At 42.9% G+C, this 18,344-nt stretch overlaps 1 protein-coding gene across 8 annotated transcripts in view; it reads left to right on the top strand.

Moving 5' to 3' along the window:
• Positions 1–18,344, top strand: part of ASB5 (ankyrin repeat and SOCS box containing 5) — a 73,451-nt gene that overhangs the window by 43,103 nt on the left and 12,004 nt on the right. Inside the window, exon 1 of one of the 8 annotated variants that reach the window (XM_053659937.1) lies at positions 13,252–13,434. The exons of 6 other annotated variants lie outside the window; for them this stretch is intronic. In XM_053659937.1, coding sequence (XP_053515912.1) covers positions 13,311–13,434 — 124 coding nt within the window. In that variant the 5' untranslated portion in view covers positions 13,252–13,310. Of the gene's footprint in view, positions 1–13,251; positions 13,435–17,273; positions 17,402–18,344 lie in introns of those variants that run through there. One more of the 8 variants, XM_053659938.1, reaches the window with a different exon arrangement.

Raw genomic sequence — 18,344 nt, forward strand, 5'->3', positions numbered from 1 at the left:
GATATTCTAGCAGAAATGCTATTTTCAAAAACAGCAGAAATCTAAGTGCTTTGGAAGCATTTGTTTAAAACTTGGTAAAGTAGCAATCAAATATGCATGTACCAGAATATGTGTACGGCGTCCTTTGTAAGTTGTGTATAAAACAGCTTTTAGTAAACTACTGAATTTGTGTTTTACCATGTCAACCTGTTCCTTGAAAGGGGCCCACTATATTCCTTTGGTAAATATAAATTCTCCTTTAACTGGAGTGCATCTATGCGTTGCTTTCATAGTTAACCTAGTAAATCCTAATGCTGTAGGAGGAGGAGAAAATGAGCAGTGGAAAGCATCGTTTTTCACGTGAAGTGGGGGCCTTGTTTCTCACATGCCCTTGGACTTCACAGGGGTGGTAAGCAAGCATCTCTTGACATTTTCTGTTCCTGGCTGTGGGACTCGATGGGACCTACCGCACACTTTCTCATGACAATAGGTCATTTCCTTATGGTAATTTCTAAGTCGCTGCTTACATACTATTCCTTCCCACCTCATAACTGACCTCTAAAAGAAGAAGGTATGGTGCTTCTCTTACAGAGGAGGCAACAGAGGCTTAAAAGGGTGGAGGAACTTGTTTGAGGTGGTCGATTGAATCAGAGGAGGGTCAGATGTGAGCCCTGGTCTTCCAGTTGCTTCCGCCCCTTGTGGGATTTGGTTTCTTTGATTATGTCATGAAAGGAGTGAGCAGTGTCGTTTTTCCAGAGCTTCCTGTCTGTTGGATTGCAGCCTATCTTTCAGGGTCTTGGCAACAATCCTAACTGGGCACAAAGACGTAAGACTTCTGGTGTTGCTTTCTCCCAGACTGCCACGATGTCCCAAACAAACTCACCATGGGCCACACCGCCAAGTCGGGCCATTACCAGTTTGTCAGCCTCTTGAAGACGGGGGCTCGTTTCATCCTTGGAACTTAGAAAAATGCCCAGCACCTGGCAGTTACTTAATTAAACACTTGGGGAAGGAAGGAATCAAGGAAGAAGAAGAAGAAGAAAAAGGAGGGAGACACTGAGAAAATTCAAACTCAAGTGTACGGATTTGATCGCCACTTTCAGTGCAGGGGGTTGTGTGTTCTGATCATGCGTCACCCAGTGGCCCGTGTACACTGAATAATGTTAATGAGAGATTCTGGGAGTTCATTCTCATAGAACAAATAAAGACAGGAAATCCGTTCTGCACAGAAATTAAACTTATAACTGCTGCACTCCACTCCTCCTTCTTCTTAATCAAACTTACTGTCCTTTTTCCCAGAGTCCTCTTAGTCTCATGAATTGATAGCCTCCTACCCAAATTAAAAAAAACAAAACAAAAACCTTTTCATCTTTCTTTTTAATGGGAATCCATTAAAGGCAGTTCATGTACGACCTTTGGACTTCAGTTCATCACCCTTGTCCTACTCTGCTTTTACCCTGTGCCCCAGATACTTTCTTATGTTTTTAGTGAGCAAAGTGGTAGCAATGACAGAATTAAACTTTAAAAATTTTTTTAAAGAATCTCGCTTTTGTCCACACACATGGGTGGCTTCTTCGTCCACGGGCAGCTGGGGATGTCGGTGGCGGGAGAGGTCTCTCTGGGGTCAGAACTCTCTCCTGGAGCTGAGGTCCCAGAAGGGAAGCCAGCGGCAGCCCCCACTGGGTGGGGCCGGCCCCCTGGGTCTGCCTCCCTTCAGCCACCACGTCTGAGATGCCACCTAGACCTGCATGTGGGCACCGAGGGGGGCCCCTGGCTTTCTCCCCCTTCTGCGTGAGGACCTCCTCCCGAGAGTGTGCCCAACATGCAGGAACAAACTCCTTCTCCCCTCAGCTGGCGCCAGGGGCTGAAGCCTCCGTGAGCTCATGGTTCGTGGTGATAAAACTCTTTGGGGCCAGACGGATGGCGAGGGAGGGATTATGTGTAAATTTTTCTTACATTAGGTCCCAGGCTGCAGTGCGGATCAGATGTTCCCCCTCAGCTGTCACACTCGGAGCACAGGCCACAGGTGGCTGATGGCATTCCTTGCGTGGATTCAGGGCCCTTTTAAAACCTCAAGCTGGCAAGTTAGTACAAACTAAACATTTGTGTGAACAAAGTGAGTTAAAAAAAACCAAGAACAAAAGGATGAGAAAAGTGTGCTGTTTATGAGAAGGGTAAACACTGACCTGGTTCTTAGTAAGAAACCTGGCGCCATTCTAAACACACAGAGAGAATAAACTGATTTCATCCTCACAGAAACCTCCCAGGTGGCCCCGGTCGTGAAGCCCGCCCTTCCGTGTGGTCTCTGGGTTAGATTTGTGTGTCCTAGCTGCTAAGTACCAACGTCGCACATGAGAAAGAGTGTGGGTAGAAAGCAGGCAACCTGGGTTCAGTCCTGCTTTGTTGGGGACACCCCGAGTGGCTTTGGGGACATCAACTACCCTCTCTCAACTTCAAGCTCTGTATCTGCAAAATGGAGGCAAGATCAGTGGGGTTTGAATCTTTTTTGCGTTTTAAGGCCTTTGCCCCATTTTGGTGATGACTTGGAAGCTTACTTTGTAAAGCCGATGGTGTGGAGGCTGTGCCGTGTGAAGACAGAGCCCCATGCCTGGCGGACACACCGCGAGGCAGCTGCCTTGCGTGCATAGGGGGCTTTGAAGCTGTCCGTAAGTCACTGAAACAGATGATACCTAAGTCCACTTTTAGCTCTGAGACTCGGTGACTTTTTCATGCTATTTAATCTATCGGTGAATCATTTTTGGACCAGAGAAGCTATTACACAGAGAACCCATGCCCCTGCTTGTGAATGTATCACACACCCATGACCTCACCCACCCTATTCCGGAACACGGAGATGCTACTCAGCCCAATGGCCCAAAACGACTGCCATGAGTCACCAAGCAACATAAAATGGTGATTATTTTAGAACACAGACAGAGTCTCAGGCACGTGCAGGCGCGCACCCAGGGTTACCTGCGGCACACTGCCTGCCCTCTGCGCCTTCCCCATCCTCTCCACCGTGTGCTTTGAGAGAAAGTCCCCAGGTCATCCTGGGCACTTCGTACAGGTGAACACGACTCCTCAGCACAAATGGGAGAAGAGCTGAGGTCAGAGAGCAGATATTCTGCCAATTGGGCCAGCTGGGACCGACAGGGAAGCCCCCAAATACCACCGCTTAGACTAAGGGGCATCAGGGTAGGCAGAGTTGTGCGCGCTTCGTCCGCTCTTGTCCAGGTGTCCCGTCTTCTGTGAACATTCTCCTCGATTTAGTCTTTTTGGTTGGCCTCTTTCTGTTCATTAGTATTTTCTTAATCATCAAATAAGCTACCGTACATCAGCAGAGAGTGATCAGAGGTCATTTACAGACTTTATTAAAGGACTGTAACGCAGTCACTTGTTCAACTGCCGTCCGAGTCCAGACACAGCTTTCTTGGAACCCCGGGCGTCTCCCAGGTAACTCTTCCCAATCACAGCGCCTGCGCCCCAAAGAGAGAGCGACTGGCGTTTACGGTCCACATTTCCTTTCCTTTCCCTTTTGGTTTCCTCTCCTATAAATAACATCCCAATTGGATAAGGTTCGGGCTTAGCCTATTTTAGCATTTTACGTAAATTGAGTCAGTATTCTTTCACGCCTTTTTTTCCCCACTGAACAATATGATAAAAAGATTTATTGATATGTATTTTGAGTTCATTCGTTCCTAATGCTGTAAATTCCATCCCCCACCGGGGCAGTGATGAACGGGATTGCTGGGAACGGCGAGTTTCCGTGAGTTTGTGCAGCGCTCCGGGCGCAGCGGCGTGGATAGCTTCCCTCTGGCTCCCAGCGTGGCCGTGTCTGTGGTTCAACAAGCAGCGTATGGGAATTCACCGCACTTCCCATTCTTGCTGACATTGGGTAGTGCTCGGATTCTTAAGTTTTGCCAGTCTGGTGGGCACGTAAGTGTATCTTATGGTTTAAATTTCATTTCCCTGGCTAATAATGCCATTTTCATAAGTTTACTGGACATTTGTACTTCCTCTTTTGTGATACACCTGCTGAATATTTTACCATGTATTCTTTGGTGTGATTTTCATTGATTTTTGGAAGTTATTTATGTATTTTTTTATTCTTGTTAAATACAGTTTTCTTCCAATTCCCTGCAAAGTGAAGAAAGCTTAAAAGAACTACTCACAGCTATCTTTTGTGGCTATTTCACTTTTTATGGGTTTCCTCTTTTGGTGAACAGAAGCTCTTCATTTAAAAACAAATTTATAAAACTTTCCATCGTGGCTGAGAGTTTTTGTGTAATTTACCTTAACAATCTTGCTCTACTTCAAGATAATAGAAGTATTTTTTTCTGTATTCTCTTCTTAAAGCTCCTTTCGAATTATCCACGGGGAACTGACTTTCTGCGTGGCGTTAATCCGTTGTCACTCGTGGGTAGCCAGTGTATCTCCACCCTTTATTGGACAGGCAGCCCCAGGCTCTGCAGCGCCCCCTGCAGCGCCCCCTGCATCAATCACCTCGGGCCTGTTTGTGGGGGTTGGTTCATTGGCGGGTAGAATAAGCCTCCCACTTTATTTTATTTTCTCAATAGTTCTGGTCCTTTCCAACCTTGGTAATTTGAAATTCCATGCGTCAGTTTTAGAAGCAACTTCTTTGGGTTCCCAAAACTCCTGCCGGGTTTTTGTTAGAATTCATTTACCCTATTATGTAATCACTTACTTATTTGAAGCAGAATTTACATCTCTGAAGTACTTGGTCTTCCACTGAGCAAACATGTTATGTTTCCCATTTTATATGAAGGCTTCCTTTCTTACCTCTTGTAATGTCTATGGTTATCCCCTGAGGGGGACTTCCGTATATATTTTAAATGTATTCCTAAGTACTGGGTTGTTTTGTGCTCCTGTGCATAGTGTCTTATTACCTTTTTTTCATTTTCCACCTATATGTTATAGACATGGAGAAATGCATTGAATTCTCATATATGAATTTTATCCCAAGCAAACTTGGTAAAGTCTCTTATTAATTCTAACAAGAATCTGTAGGTTCTGTGGAGTGTTTTTAGGTAAAAAATCCTATTACTTGTGAATATGACAGTTTCATTTCTCCCTTTGTCATTGTCATACCATTTTTTCTTTCTTCTTCCTTTACATTATGGATCAAAATCCTCAGCACAATTTTAAATAGAGCAGTGACAATGAGTATGCATTTTATTTTTGAACTCAGAGGAAAAGTTTTTGACATTTTGCCATCAGGTATAATGTTTCCTGGAGGATTTTATAGATAGCCATTAGCATTTCTAAGGAACTTACTTATTATTCCTGTCATGTTAGCAAAGTTGTTTTTTTTTTAACAGCTCTAGCATTTTTACCTGCACGTATACCCAGTCAGTCTAGTTACTGAAGAAGAGCTGGTTCTGCAAATGCATCTTTAAAAGCATTCCTTGCATCATGGTGATGTAGTTCACGGTCAGCCTTGCTCTGTGGCAGGTGGACCAGACCACCCAGGCTCAGTAAACAGGCACCCTCCCTTGAGGTGGGCTGCCTGCCCCCGCACGCCTGCTCACGCCTGGGTCTGTCATCCTGGGTTAAGCTGTGTGATCTTTCAGAGCCCATTCCATACTCCGTGTGCTGCACCTTTCTGACAGATGTTCTGGAAAGTTCTTCATTTTTAACCTGAGGGGATTTTTTTCAACTTTTTTCTCGGAAAAATACGATTTAGCAACATCATTCCTCCTTTCTCCCTATTGTATCCTGCCCTGTCAGTTATCTTCGGAGGGTCTGTAAAAGGGTTAACCTTTCCTGATGTTACACCAAGAGCAATTTGGGGAGCTCTTTTTGTGTCTCCTATGTTTACACAGTTTACGGAGTGTGTCTCGTGGCTTCCTGGTGACAGACCGAGGAAGGATTCGGTGATCTGGGAACTCCTGGGAAGAGGACGGGCTGTCAGGAGGGACGTGGCTGAGGTGGGCGTGGGCCTCCCCTCCTGAGGGGTACCAGCGGCGATTTTCTCCTGGCGGTAGGATAAAACTGAGCTTTATGGAAGAGGTGGCTGTGGTTAGAGGAAGACGCTGCACTGCGCGGAGGTCTTGTTTCTGAGCAGTGGTTCCAGGTTTCAGTCACACACGGCACCTTCCAGGGACAAGGGCAGACAGAAAGGAGCAGGTTTGCATTTTGTGTGGACATCGGTAGGTGTGGATGCAAAGGTGCTTGACCTGTGATGCCCCACCCAACAGTGAACTTGTGCCTGCAGTGTGGTCACTTTCAGAGAAGAAGGGAAATGGAATTTAAAAATTAATCAAATCTCACTCATGAATATCAATGCAAAGATCTTAAATAAAATATCAGCAAGGCAAATCTAGCATGAGGAATTAGCTTTCTAAGAAATCTATTATGATAAAGCTTCCTATCTTGAGTGACATCCTGGCAGATAAATTGCACAGAGAGCTATGTCCCATTAGGAAACGCAACCTTGCTTTTGCAGAAGCACACAGTCAGACTTGCAAACGCTACCTTGGAGACGATTTTGAAGCAAGTCCCAGGCATATCACTTAATCCACCAAGAGAAAATGGATTGGCTGCCAGCCAGAATGGATGTGGGAGAAAAGTTAGTGATGTTACAGCACAGTAATATACAGTAGTTCGGACTAGGCCTCACTCAAGGTTGATGGTGTTGGAAATTGATGAACACAGACACAGTCAAGAGAAATTGGGGAGGACTCGGGGCATGATGAAGGTACTGATTAGATTATGCACACTTTGGCATCAACATTTGAAAGCCCCGAGGTAATAATGATTAAATTTATCAAGAGATTTTTCAATATAAGACATGGGTATTATTGCTCATTTAAGAACGGCCATCACTTCTCTGTCTGTTAAACTGGGATTTACCTGGCAAAAAGCTTATATAGCTTTGAATTCAACTTGGGTTGAATTCAGTTCAACTCGGCAAACCTCATGGGGGGCTGTCCAGATCTTCTGCTTTCAAACCTACCAACAGGAATCTCCCAGGACCCGGAGACTGTTCATAATATTTGAGGGACTTTGTACTTCCAATCACTTTAAAATCAGCAGCTTCTTCCCTCTATTTGTTTTTCTTTCATTTCTCATGTTTTAACTGTTTTCTAAACTCTGACTTTTACATGAAATGGCTGGTCAATTATATATTCTGTCAGCCAGCATATCTTTCTTACCAACCATAGGCTCACCATGACATAGGGGTGATGTGTTACGGAGGCAGTAACTCTTCCAGTCTTGGGTTTTTGTTGCTTCATTTCCATGGGCTACTTCTGTTACGTTATCTATTGTTTTCTGGTCACAAAGTAGCAACATTACAGAATATTAAGAGCTGTTTTACACGTACCATCATCACTGAGCAATGAATGAACCATGAACATTTGGGGGGTTGACCAATAGCCAAAGTGCTTGAGAGTTGTAAGCTTTTAATTTGCTTCTGAACTCTCCTCCTAGATAAAAAGACAAGATTTGACAAAGTTTGTATGAATGATGCACTTATATTTGCATCATTCACTGGCAAGAATAATGCCACGAACAGTAACATTAACTAAGGAATGGATTTACTGAGCTTTGTTAAACTGCCTGTACATAAATTGCTAATGCAAGTAAAAGTGATTTTTTTCCATTTTTTAATTTTATTGTTGTTTAAATACAATTGTCTGTCTTTTCCTTTGAAAGCCACATCATTAAGAGTTCAAAATATTTTATTTCTATGTATTGTGTTTAAAAAATAAAATTAGGACTTTTTTAATGCAGTAAATAATTTTTTCTAAGTACACACTTTACAGAAGTCTGGAGAAATGTCCAGTCCCATTTTCTGCATTCGCATTTTTCATTTTCATCACTTTCCATTTATTTAACAGCTTATATACTAGCCAAGTGATTCCACAGATACCGTGGTGAGAATAATGGTAACTCCAGTTTTGCCTACTTTTCCACAAAACTCTTTGGGGCTTCATGAAAATTTGAGTCATGGAAATGCCCTGCAATAAGGTCACATCCTCTTGATTGAGTCTCATGGTTCACTGCTTACAATTTATTAAACTTCAGTGAAAATTATATGTAAGTCAGATATTTTAGGGACATTTCTAGTAGTTAAGGGGCCATCGCTATCACCAGGAGATGGGAATTTCTGAGTTTGCCATGAGGATAAGAACCTTTCATTCCCAGGCATATGAAGGTTACTTACCCAGCAGTTGAGGTCCATACGATTCTACAATGCCTCCCTGGAGTCTCAGGTTCAAGTGGCAACAACTCTTTTCTTTTCTGTGTCCTTGGCGTGTATCATCAACCAGCACTGGATAAATATTAAATGAATGAATGACATTCATCCACCTCATTATTTCATTCACAACTAGAAATCAATATGCCTTAGTAGAGTTTATGTTAGTCTCTCATGATTCAAGCATGTCAGTATTTTGAATTAAAATTGTGTTTTATTCTTTTCTTTTACATGCATTGATTAGTATTTGTCTTTCTTAAAAAATTATTTAAGTCAATTGTCATTGTTTAAAATATTCCAAATTTAGAGACATCTTTTATTTATAATATTATAGAAGGCATTTTAAACATTTTGAGAAGATTTTAACTCTCGTATTAACAGACACTGCAGCAGGGTAGAAATCACCTTTAGGTTACAGCTATTGGAGAATCTCTCTTTATATGACATTTCCTGACCACTGGGGACAGGCCCATGACCCTCCAGAGAAGCCCCTCACCACTGTGTTTCCTTATCTACAATAAAAATGCATTTGTGCAGGAATACAGCATTATTATTTCAAACTATATTTAACTGGATTTTTATCTTATGCTTATGGTTTTTTAATCACACACCCCCAAAAGTTGGTAACACTGAATAGACCTTCTTAGTAATATTTATTCTGCAGGTCTTGCGTGTACCAGCCAATAAAATATCCTTCACCACAGCGTTTGGTCCCTGATGCTAGAAGTGTGATTTTCTACCGACCCCAAATGTCTTTTCTCTAGCTGTGATTCTTCAGACCCCGGGGGGCCTTTCCCAGCCGCTCATTCCCCACTCAGGGAGGAGCTACTAGCAACCCCAAGATGTCACTGTAGGTTTCCCAGCAACCTATGCATAAGCTGTGAAGGGCCTTGAAACAAGGGGTAACTGTTAGAGAACAATCTGTCAGCATCGCTCAATGTCGCCAGCATGCTCAGTCCAGGCTTGCCCTCCGACCCCCACCGGCCTCATTCCCATCAGCAGGCCAGAAGATCAAGGTCCTCATGTTTAAGTAAAATACAATCAGAAATAAAACAGAACCAGAATGGGGCTCAGAGACGACTCTTAAGAGTCGCACACTCACTTGGCTTTGTGAAGACGCTTACCGCAAGGCTGACTCCAGGGACCAAATAATGGCCTGTTCCAGATGCGACTTAGCCAGGGCGGAAGTTTACCACCAACAGGTAACAGAGCATCTTTGTGATGGTTTAAGATGAAGGTTTTATCTTGTACTTAGTGAACTCCTGGTAATGTAGAAAAACTGAATATTCTTTTTCTTCTTAGGGCTGGGAATCTTATACTTTCAAAAACACATTTTAGAAAATGCAGAGATCATAGACCTTTGCCCAGAGATAAAGGGTTTGAGGGTTATATCAATTTAGGTATCATTAGAGAAAGAAGTTTATGAACTGAGCTGCTGTTTAGAACATAAAAATTGCCAGCCCATATTTGCTGAGACATAGAAATTATAGTTTTGAGGTACAGTAATTAAGATATTAAAGTGATGATTATAAAGAGTCCTCATCTTTCAGAATACATACTGAAATAATTTATGGGTGAAATTATATAATGAGAGTTGCTTCAAAATAATCCTAGGAGTGGGGATTATAACCCCTAGGAGGGGATGTTACACATGAAACAAGACCAGCTGTGCATTGATAACCATTCAGCCGGGTGGTGGACAGCATCTGTGTCTGAAATATTCCATAGTTTATGGTGGGGGGAGGGACTGTCACCCCAGATCTAAGTGGGAGTCTGTTCATCTTGATCTTCTTCTGACAGTGGAGGAGTTCCATGAATATATCCTCAAACGTCTTTCTTTATCTGTGGATTACTCCTTCATTACTTTAGCTCAACCCCAGCCCTCAGAAGCAATGAGCTCCTGAAGTTTGGGAATGCCAAAGCAAAAAGGAAAAGTTTACGTTTTACATTTTGTGTCCCAAATCTACCTTTTAAAGCTGTAGAAGGTGACTGGTCCCACTTGCTAGCTTTTCAGAAGTTCTTAGACATGTCCACTCACTCCTGACCGTGTGATTGGATGATTATGCTGATCTCCATCATAATGCCACATAGATTTCAATGTTCTGTTTTGAAGTATCTAAAATACTAGGATTCGTCTCCCATAGAAGTGCCTCCGTGTCTGACGATTTCCATTGTTTTTCTTTGACACTTTTCCTGTTTTCTTGTTACTTTCCCACTAAGGTTTAGTAACCAATCACAGATTTCCCCAACTTTTCAGACACATCAGCATTGGTTAAAATGGGAATAGAATGGCCCCCCAGGAGTAGAATGACACTGTTCCATTTCCTGTATTCTTCCTACAAGGTTTCCATTTTTATTTTCGCCTTTGTGGGTAGTAATAGTACACCATCTCCAATCTATGGAATAGCTTGTGGTTTTTCTCTGACATAATAGTTCTGAGTCCATTATCTTCTACGCAGTATAATTTATATTATTTTCATTAGTGGTTTATCCAGTACTGGTTTGCTTTAAAACTTCTGCCTACTCCTAAGTCCCAGTGATATACTGCAGCTTATCCAGTCCATTTTTGTATTCACACTAGGAAAGGTGCTAGATTCTTCTGTGTATTTAGAGGTTTCCCAGTGCTTTCTTATTTATATGACCACAGACACCCAGTGTTGAACTGATTCTGTCCCAAGCGGAATCAGTCCCTCATCCTTTTAAGAAATCATGAAGCTGAGCACACTCAGTTGATTCTATCTTTTTTTCTTTCTTTTTTCTAGTAAGTTAACTGCAACAGCATTTTTCTTCAATGCCATGGAGTCACTTTGAAAAATTACTTTCACTTTTTGACGCATTAAACATTTTTGAGAGAAGTAACGAGCTCCTTAGCTCACCCAGTTGTTCAGGTGAATTATTACATGTATTCTACAGGCCAGCACCGCACACGTCTCAGCCAGAGCCAGCGGCTTTTCCCCTACTGCCCCGGAAATGTACTATATTACTCCCAAGGACTATAGAAAGTCCTCCTGAAGTATTCTTGGGGATTCCACACTCTATTCCTTAAACTAACTTTTTCTGGCGCGCCCACCCGCCATTTAAGAGGTGCCGCTGTAGCCCGGGAACCCACAGACACCAGTGCTCAGTTCCCACAATGAGGGTGCACAGCCCAGGGCCGGAGGCAGACCCAATAGATCATTATTCACCAGGTGTCCAGCGTTGTTTTAAGGAAGAAATCATCCCAGTTTTCATGATGAAGCATCCTCTATTTCTTTTACTATAACAAAATGATAATGCAAAGCCCAAAAGTCAAAAGCTTAATACTGAAATTTCTTTCACACACAGAAATTGGTATTTACCCTTTTCACCTTCCCCCACCCCCTTCCTACTGAAGGGAATATAGTCAGTACTATTGTAGCAGGTTTGCACGGTGACAGGTGAGTCTCAGACTCAGTGGGACGATCACATTGTAAGGTGTAGAAATACTGAATCACTCTGTTGTACACCTGAAACTAACATGTTGTACACCTGAAACTAACTCGACTTACATTTTAAAATTTAAATGAAAAATAAGTGTTTACTTTTACCACGTGGCTTGTGGAGATCATCATACTGCCTCAGGACCACCACGGTGGGGGAGGGGGCCCCCTAGAGGCAGGGGTGAAAGACAACAGGCAGGTGTGACTATGCAGGGCTGGACAGGCTCCTCCGCTGACCAGGCTCCCGAGTTTTCTAACTCCGCCTGAGACTGTGCCCCCCGTGCCGGCAGCCTGGGCGGAACTGGGCACGTCTGGCCTCCGCTGTGGCGGCCCCCACATGCCTAAAGCACATTTACCACCTCACCATAGCATCTGCACAGAAGAGTGTTAGACCAGAAGACAGGGACCTTATCCTGGGCTCCTCGCTTTATGGAGAAGGGAACTGGGCTACGATTAAGCCACTTGCCCCGGGTCACATAGTTGGGAGGATTAGAACTTAATTCAAGCTAAGGAAAAACTATTCTCGGTATTCATTAGGGATAACTTGGAGGGAGGACTGACCATCTAATGTGGCAGTGCATGGGAAAGAATGTTACTCGTGAAATGTGTTCTTCTCCTGCTCGTTCTGTGAAGGCAGTACCCCGTGCTTGTTTTCACATATATGCTAACAGACGGCACAGTCTAAAACACAGCGATGAAACAAAGTGAAGATGAGTGATAGAACGTGTGACCATTTTTCATCCAGGCGGGTCTCTGTGTAGAAGCCGTGCTCTGAAAGCTGCGTAACGGGATCCGCAGCTCAGTTAATCCTCCAAGTCCCGTCATGCTTCACCCAGTCACGGACAGGGTGCCTCGTTCAAGATCATGTGCCAGTGAAACATACCAGGTGCAGGTTTGGTTTTTCCTCTCATCTCTCCAGCTACTCTCTCCTCTGCCTTTTACGGTGGAAAAAATCTCAGTTGCACTTAAATCGACTGCTGACGTCTTTTGGTCTAGAAGTGGCCCCCAGAAAAACCGCAACTGTGAGCTGTGCCTATATTAAAAAAAAAAAAAAAGGCGCCCGTGATTCTGTACAGAAGCCAATTCCAAACTTAGATCCTTACAAGATGACAGCCGGAGCCAGCTGCCAGCTGCCCTGAACACTGTTTATTCCCGGGGAGGGAGGGGGAGGCTACCAGACCCAGAACACGCTGAGCTTCCTGGCTGCAAAGTTCTGTCTGGAGCTACTACCAACAGATTGATTTGTAAATAACTGATGGGTTTTGGTGTTTTAAAGACAGAGCTCTTGTTGTTATACTGTTTCCTCCGACTCAGAAAAGCAGTTTTATGTGTTTTTGCTTGCCCTCTCTCACAAATAGTTAAATACTTCCGGCTGCAGCAGAGGCTCCACTTTAAAAATAGAAAATGCTGCTGCATTTCGGGCCCTTGCCGCCCCCTCCCCCCCCCACCATACGCACCTACCACCTATCAACCTGCTCCAAGGGTTGCTGAATAAAGTTCAATGTCGAGGCAATTCCCCACTTAGCCCCACAGGAGTCTTTGTGAAAGTGGGAAGGGAAGGAAAAAGTAGCTAGCTCCCGGGCGCTGGTATTTCTCGTGGCCAGAGCACCTTCTCCCATGACACCTGCCTGTCGCAGGCCGTCAAGCACACTATGCGCACAGATAATGCCGCTGGAAGGAGCTGCCTAAAGCAGACCCTCTCGAAAAGAAGGCTAGCGAGGAGAGAGGAATGTTCTCCTAAACGAAACGCTAGCTGGGCTATTCTGACCAGTCAAGGTTAGTGGCGCGGCCATTGCGAGTCTGTTGGCTCCTGAAATAAACTCTGTTGGCCTGTGTGTGCAAATACTAACTTTAAATCCGGGGGGTGCTTCCAAGACTACGGATTCTGAAAAGGAGCGCACTGCAGGGCAAAGGACCGCACTGTGCTGCTCCCTCTCGTCAGTGCGGAAAACGCACCTGCCCACTTCGTTTTGTGACTGTATTCAGCTCATAGTCCTGGCGCGGCTCACCTGTGCCTGTCATCAGGTGTTGTAGGTGGCCCAGAGGCAAGGAAAGATGTTGTCATGCAGGAAAAACTGTTCATAGGCAATTAAATATGGCAACTTTGAATAATTTAAATTGGACCAGAAGGGATGAGGGTGATGATGTAAAACGGGAAAATGAATAGAACAACTTTTTTTAAAGTGCTTAACACAAACTTGGTAATTTTTATAATAGGAAAATATCAAAGGCATAAAGCAGAATGGCACAGTACCAAGAGAAGCTAGGTGAGGAAATTAATTTTAGAAAGAATAACCAGTTTTCATTTTAGTAGAATATCAACATGGGTGATGATAGACTTTAAAGTCGGAAATGAAGATTCAAGGATAAACAGGACCTTCTACTGCCTCCCCGCAGACTGTAAAGTTGTATTTTCTATGGGACGGATGGAGTCTGAAGAATGTTATTTACAAATTATTATAAAATTTTAAAACATCCACAGCGTACTTTTAAATGGGATGGAATACTGTTCTTTAAAAGATCAAGGAAATAAGCAGATTCTTCTCCCTCAATCCAAATTATGTTTCCTTTCAATTACTTTTTAACAATGCAATTATCAGCAAGAATTAACAAATTAGCATGGATCAAAAGCGGCTAACTACAAAGAAGACAATTTAACAACTCTGCCAGTGGTTACTGAGTCCTTACTGTGTCCTGGGCGCTGGGCCGGGTGCTGGGAGAGAGTGGTAAATTGTCTCCAGGTCCTGAAGGCCCAGGAGGAGCCTACAATTACTTAGTGTAGAATCAAGAGCCTTCTGTTCCTCCTGAAGCTGTAGGTCAACTACCTACACATGCACTTGACCACAGGTCTGAGCAACGGAAGAGAGTTGGGTGAGGTGATAGAAAGCTTCAAAACCAGTAGATTAACTCACCTGGATGAGTCTCACGTACCTTCCATGAAGATAGATTCTGGAGGGAGTTGAAAATAAGATATTATATTATGTTAAAAATCTAATTTTTGTATAAAGAAAACAGTTTTACACAATCTTCTTTGATAGAGCTTAAATATATTAAAATTATTAGAAAAGAGAAATGTCCCATGCTTTGATTTAAAAAAAAAAAGAAAAAGAAAACACTTAGCAAACTTTCATTAAATTTAGTTTCAAATTTTTCCCAGTACTTTTAATGAGAATATATATAGGCCCAATCTTGCTGGAGATAGCTCCATGACATATGTCAAATTTTAAGCATTTACACTGAGCAGATAATTAGACATATTCACAAAGATAGGAAATAATGTTGATTCCCTAAAACTGAAAACTGCCTAAATATCATTTAACAGGGGATTAGCTAAATGAATAATGGTAAACCTATAGAATGAAATCTTGATATATATTATATAGAAGTCATTTAAATGTTGTAGAATTGTATTTTGTGGCATGAAACAATGACCTTATGATGTCCATCAGTGGAAACAAATAGATAAAAAGTAATCTGAAGAGTATGGCTGTGCCTTCCTTAAGATGACATGACCCTAAAATTGGTGAGAGAGACCTGGTCAAAAGTATAGGTTGGAGAGTCAGCATAAGAATGTGATCATTGTCACTAACTTTTGACCTGTCTATTGGGTTGGCCAAAAAGTCCATTTCACTTTTTTTCCCATAAAATAAAAGACACATTTTTTATTTTCACCAATAACTATTGATTTGGATATTTTGAATATGGCAGCTATCTCCCACATGGTATAACTTTGATTGTTCTGAGTGAATGTCCCAAATTGATCACTATTGTGTTCAACTGGTGTACCCGACTGTAGAGCATCATCCAGCAAGAAATCTCCAGCACAAAATCTCACAAACCACTGCTAACACATTCAATTGGTCACAGCACTTTCTCCATACATTGTACAAGTCTTTTTTTGCATTTCAATTGCATTTTTACCTTCCTTGAAATCATAAAGCATAATATGCCAAAAATATTGCACATTTTCTTTCTCCTTCAATGTTAAAATGGCTACACAAAAATTCACCAATTTTGACGTTTTTTTTTAAATGCAAGCTGATATGACAGCTGTCACAATACAATCTAACAAAATCTTTTCAAATGAAGTTAAAGACAACTAAGAGCTACTAGAGCCATCATATGGCAAAAACCAAATGAATGGTTTTGGCGAACCCAATATTTATATCTCCTACAGATGTAGAGGCAAGTGGAATGAGAGGGGCTAAGGCTGCACAACCTTAAATGAGTTAAGTTAGTTTGGATTCTGCTTAGAAGATGCAATCAGCAACTACGTACAGATTCATGGAAGTGAGTGTTTCAAGTGGAAGGGGGCTTGCACGGGGCCAGATGTGTTTGGTCAGAGGCTGAGCAGTTCATACTCATCACAACCCTATGCTCGACTCGAGGTAGAATTCCCTTCTCTTTCCAGAGGAGAAGATAGGCTCAAAAGGTTAACTCCCAATGGTCCCACTGCTCATGTCAGTGCTGGCACTGGAACTCGGGTGGACCCCATGGTGGCCAGCGAGCTGTCCGCAGCACCAAAGGTTGGCCCTGAGTCACCTCTCCCAAGAGCAGCACTGTTGTCTGAAAACCATCTTAAAAACTCTTTCTCTCTTGATTTTGGAAACCACAATCTGTTGAAAATTTAGTCTTTTTTTCTTGAGATAAGCCACATCGTTCTTTCACTTACATGTGTTGTTGTTTTTCTGTTCGGCCCATACACTATTACCTTATGAAATAATGGAGGGCTCTAGACCATGAACAAGAAAACCATAAGCGTGGCTTGCATGTTCATGCAATTCAGGATACTTCCTGAAGTTCCCAAGGTCCAGAACAATCTGGTGGTTTCAGATCTGGGCTAGCATTACCTGAGGGAACTTTCAGGGAGGTGTTGAAAGTGGGGAAGCAAGGACGGTCTCAGCCTTTGAGGAGACAGGGTTTGCCGGCCCATCCACTTGCCCCCTTACCAATCTTGCCCTCCGGAATTTCTCTGGTTCCTTTCATCTGATTCAACTGGTCAACAGAAGAGTAAACAATATAAGTCAGCAAGTGCCTCATGTGTTTTAATTATTTCGTAAACTTGGGAGGAGGCGTGAGCCAACAGTTATAGAGCCTGAAGCATGATCTGTCTTTGTGGTTCTTCTCTAAGAAGGTAACATGAGGTTACACACGGAGTCTTAGAAAGTATCTGTGTACTTGGGGGTCTCAACTGAAGGTTCACAGGCTTCCTGGTAAATCCACCTCCATAGCAAGAAGAGTGTTGACTTAGTATTTTGTAGCAAAGGGAGCTGTAAAATGCATTCACAGTTTGCATTCTGCTTTATCACTGAAGACAGCGTAGCTCCTAACCGCTCCGATGAGTCTGCACCCAGTTCTGTGGTGGGGCTCAGGAGAGGCCAAAGAGCTCCTAAAAAAACTCACTGCTCCATCACAGTCATGGGCAGAGATCCAATTGGAATACTTTCACTTCATCGCAGGGCACACCCTGGAAGGAGAAAAAAATTAAGTTAGAACCAGCAGTTTCTCAAAGAGTGGTGAGAACAAGGAAAGGCCATTTTGAAAATAAATCGGATTTTCAAAAGCTGTTTTTTTCCCCTGAAGGTGAAAGGTCATGTTACAAGAAGCTCAGCGCTCCTTAAAATGGCCGAATAGACCTGGCAAGGGACAAGTCATGTTTTTATGCTGATAAAAAAAAGAGCCATGAGCCGAGTTCACCTGGACAGTGGCTGGCTAGAGGTGCCCTGGGGAGACGGCGACCTGGGTACGGTGCAGCCCCTCACCAAACCGTGTGTATCTGCGACTGTGTTTGCTCTAGCAGTGGGATGTTTACAGATCAGGCAGGCTCTCTCCCTGTAAATTACATACCAGATGTCTGGGAGCTGGCGTTGTTTCTAAATATATTCGGAGTCACCTCCCGAGTAGAGACAGAGAGACCACAAGAGCAGGCCTTCGACTGGAGTGGTGGAAGCAGCAGATCCTTTGGAAAACGATCTTCACACTGAATAATTTTTCCTCAAGGGTTCAACTGAACATTTAGAAAAATCATAGCCACCGAATAAGAGTCTAATGAGATTGTAAGGTGACTGGATTGTCGTAGATGGAGATAGTTAGAGCTCGTTTGGTCTTGAGGAAGCTTGCAGATCTTTGTCCTGTAAGGCATACTTGAACTGAAAGCTGAGATATTCGAGGTTGAACACTCTTGACTAGAAATGTACAGTCTCGAAATTTCAGATTCTGAAGGGGAGAAGTGGGGAGGGGTGAAGATAGAGTTCTAAGCAGAAACTGGAACAGGAGGGGCTACCCTTTAATTCTCCCCTCTTTCCAGAATTAATTACAGAGATTCTTCTAAGGACTTACCAGGAAGCAAATGAGGAGGGGTTGCTGGGGAGTTAAGTAAGCAGAATTCAAACAAAGAAATGTTTTTTTAATTGAATAGCAGACATGTACTATAAATTGCTCTTTTAATAAGTTGTCATGTCTTTATTTAGGATAGTTCACATAGGAAGAAAATGCAGCAGCCGTGGTTGACTGTTGCCTTAACTACGTTTATAAGTCATGCAATTGTTTCACATAGTTATTTAAGTTGATAGCACTGAAAAGCATCGCAGGCAATAGACGCTGTTATTTATGGCTCAAGTTTCCTTGGTTTTGGAGGAAAAAAAAGGTTACTCCCTAAAACGCCTATTAAAATTGCCCTCATTTGT

The sequence above is a fragment of the Artibeus jamaicensis genome, unplaced genomic scaffold (genome assembly GCF_021234435.1).
Source record: "Artibeus jamaicensis isolate MK-2021 breed Jamaican fruit bat unplaced genomic scaffold, CSHL_Jam_final scaffold_833, whole genome shotgun sequence".
Lineage (NCBI taxonomy): Eukaryota > Metazoa > Chordata > Mammalia > Chiroptera > Phyllostomidae > Artibeus > Artibeus jamaicensis.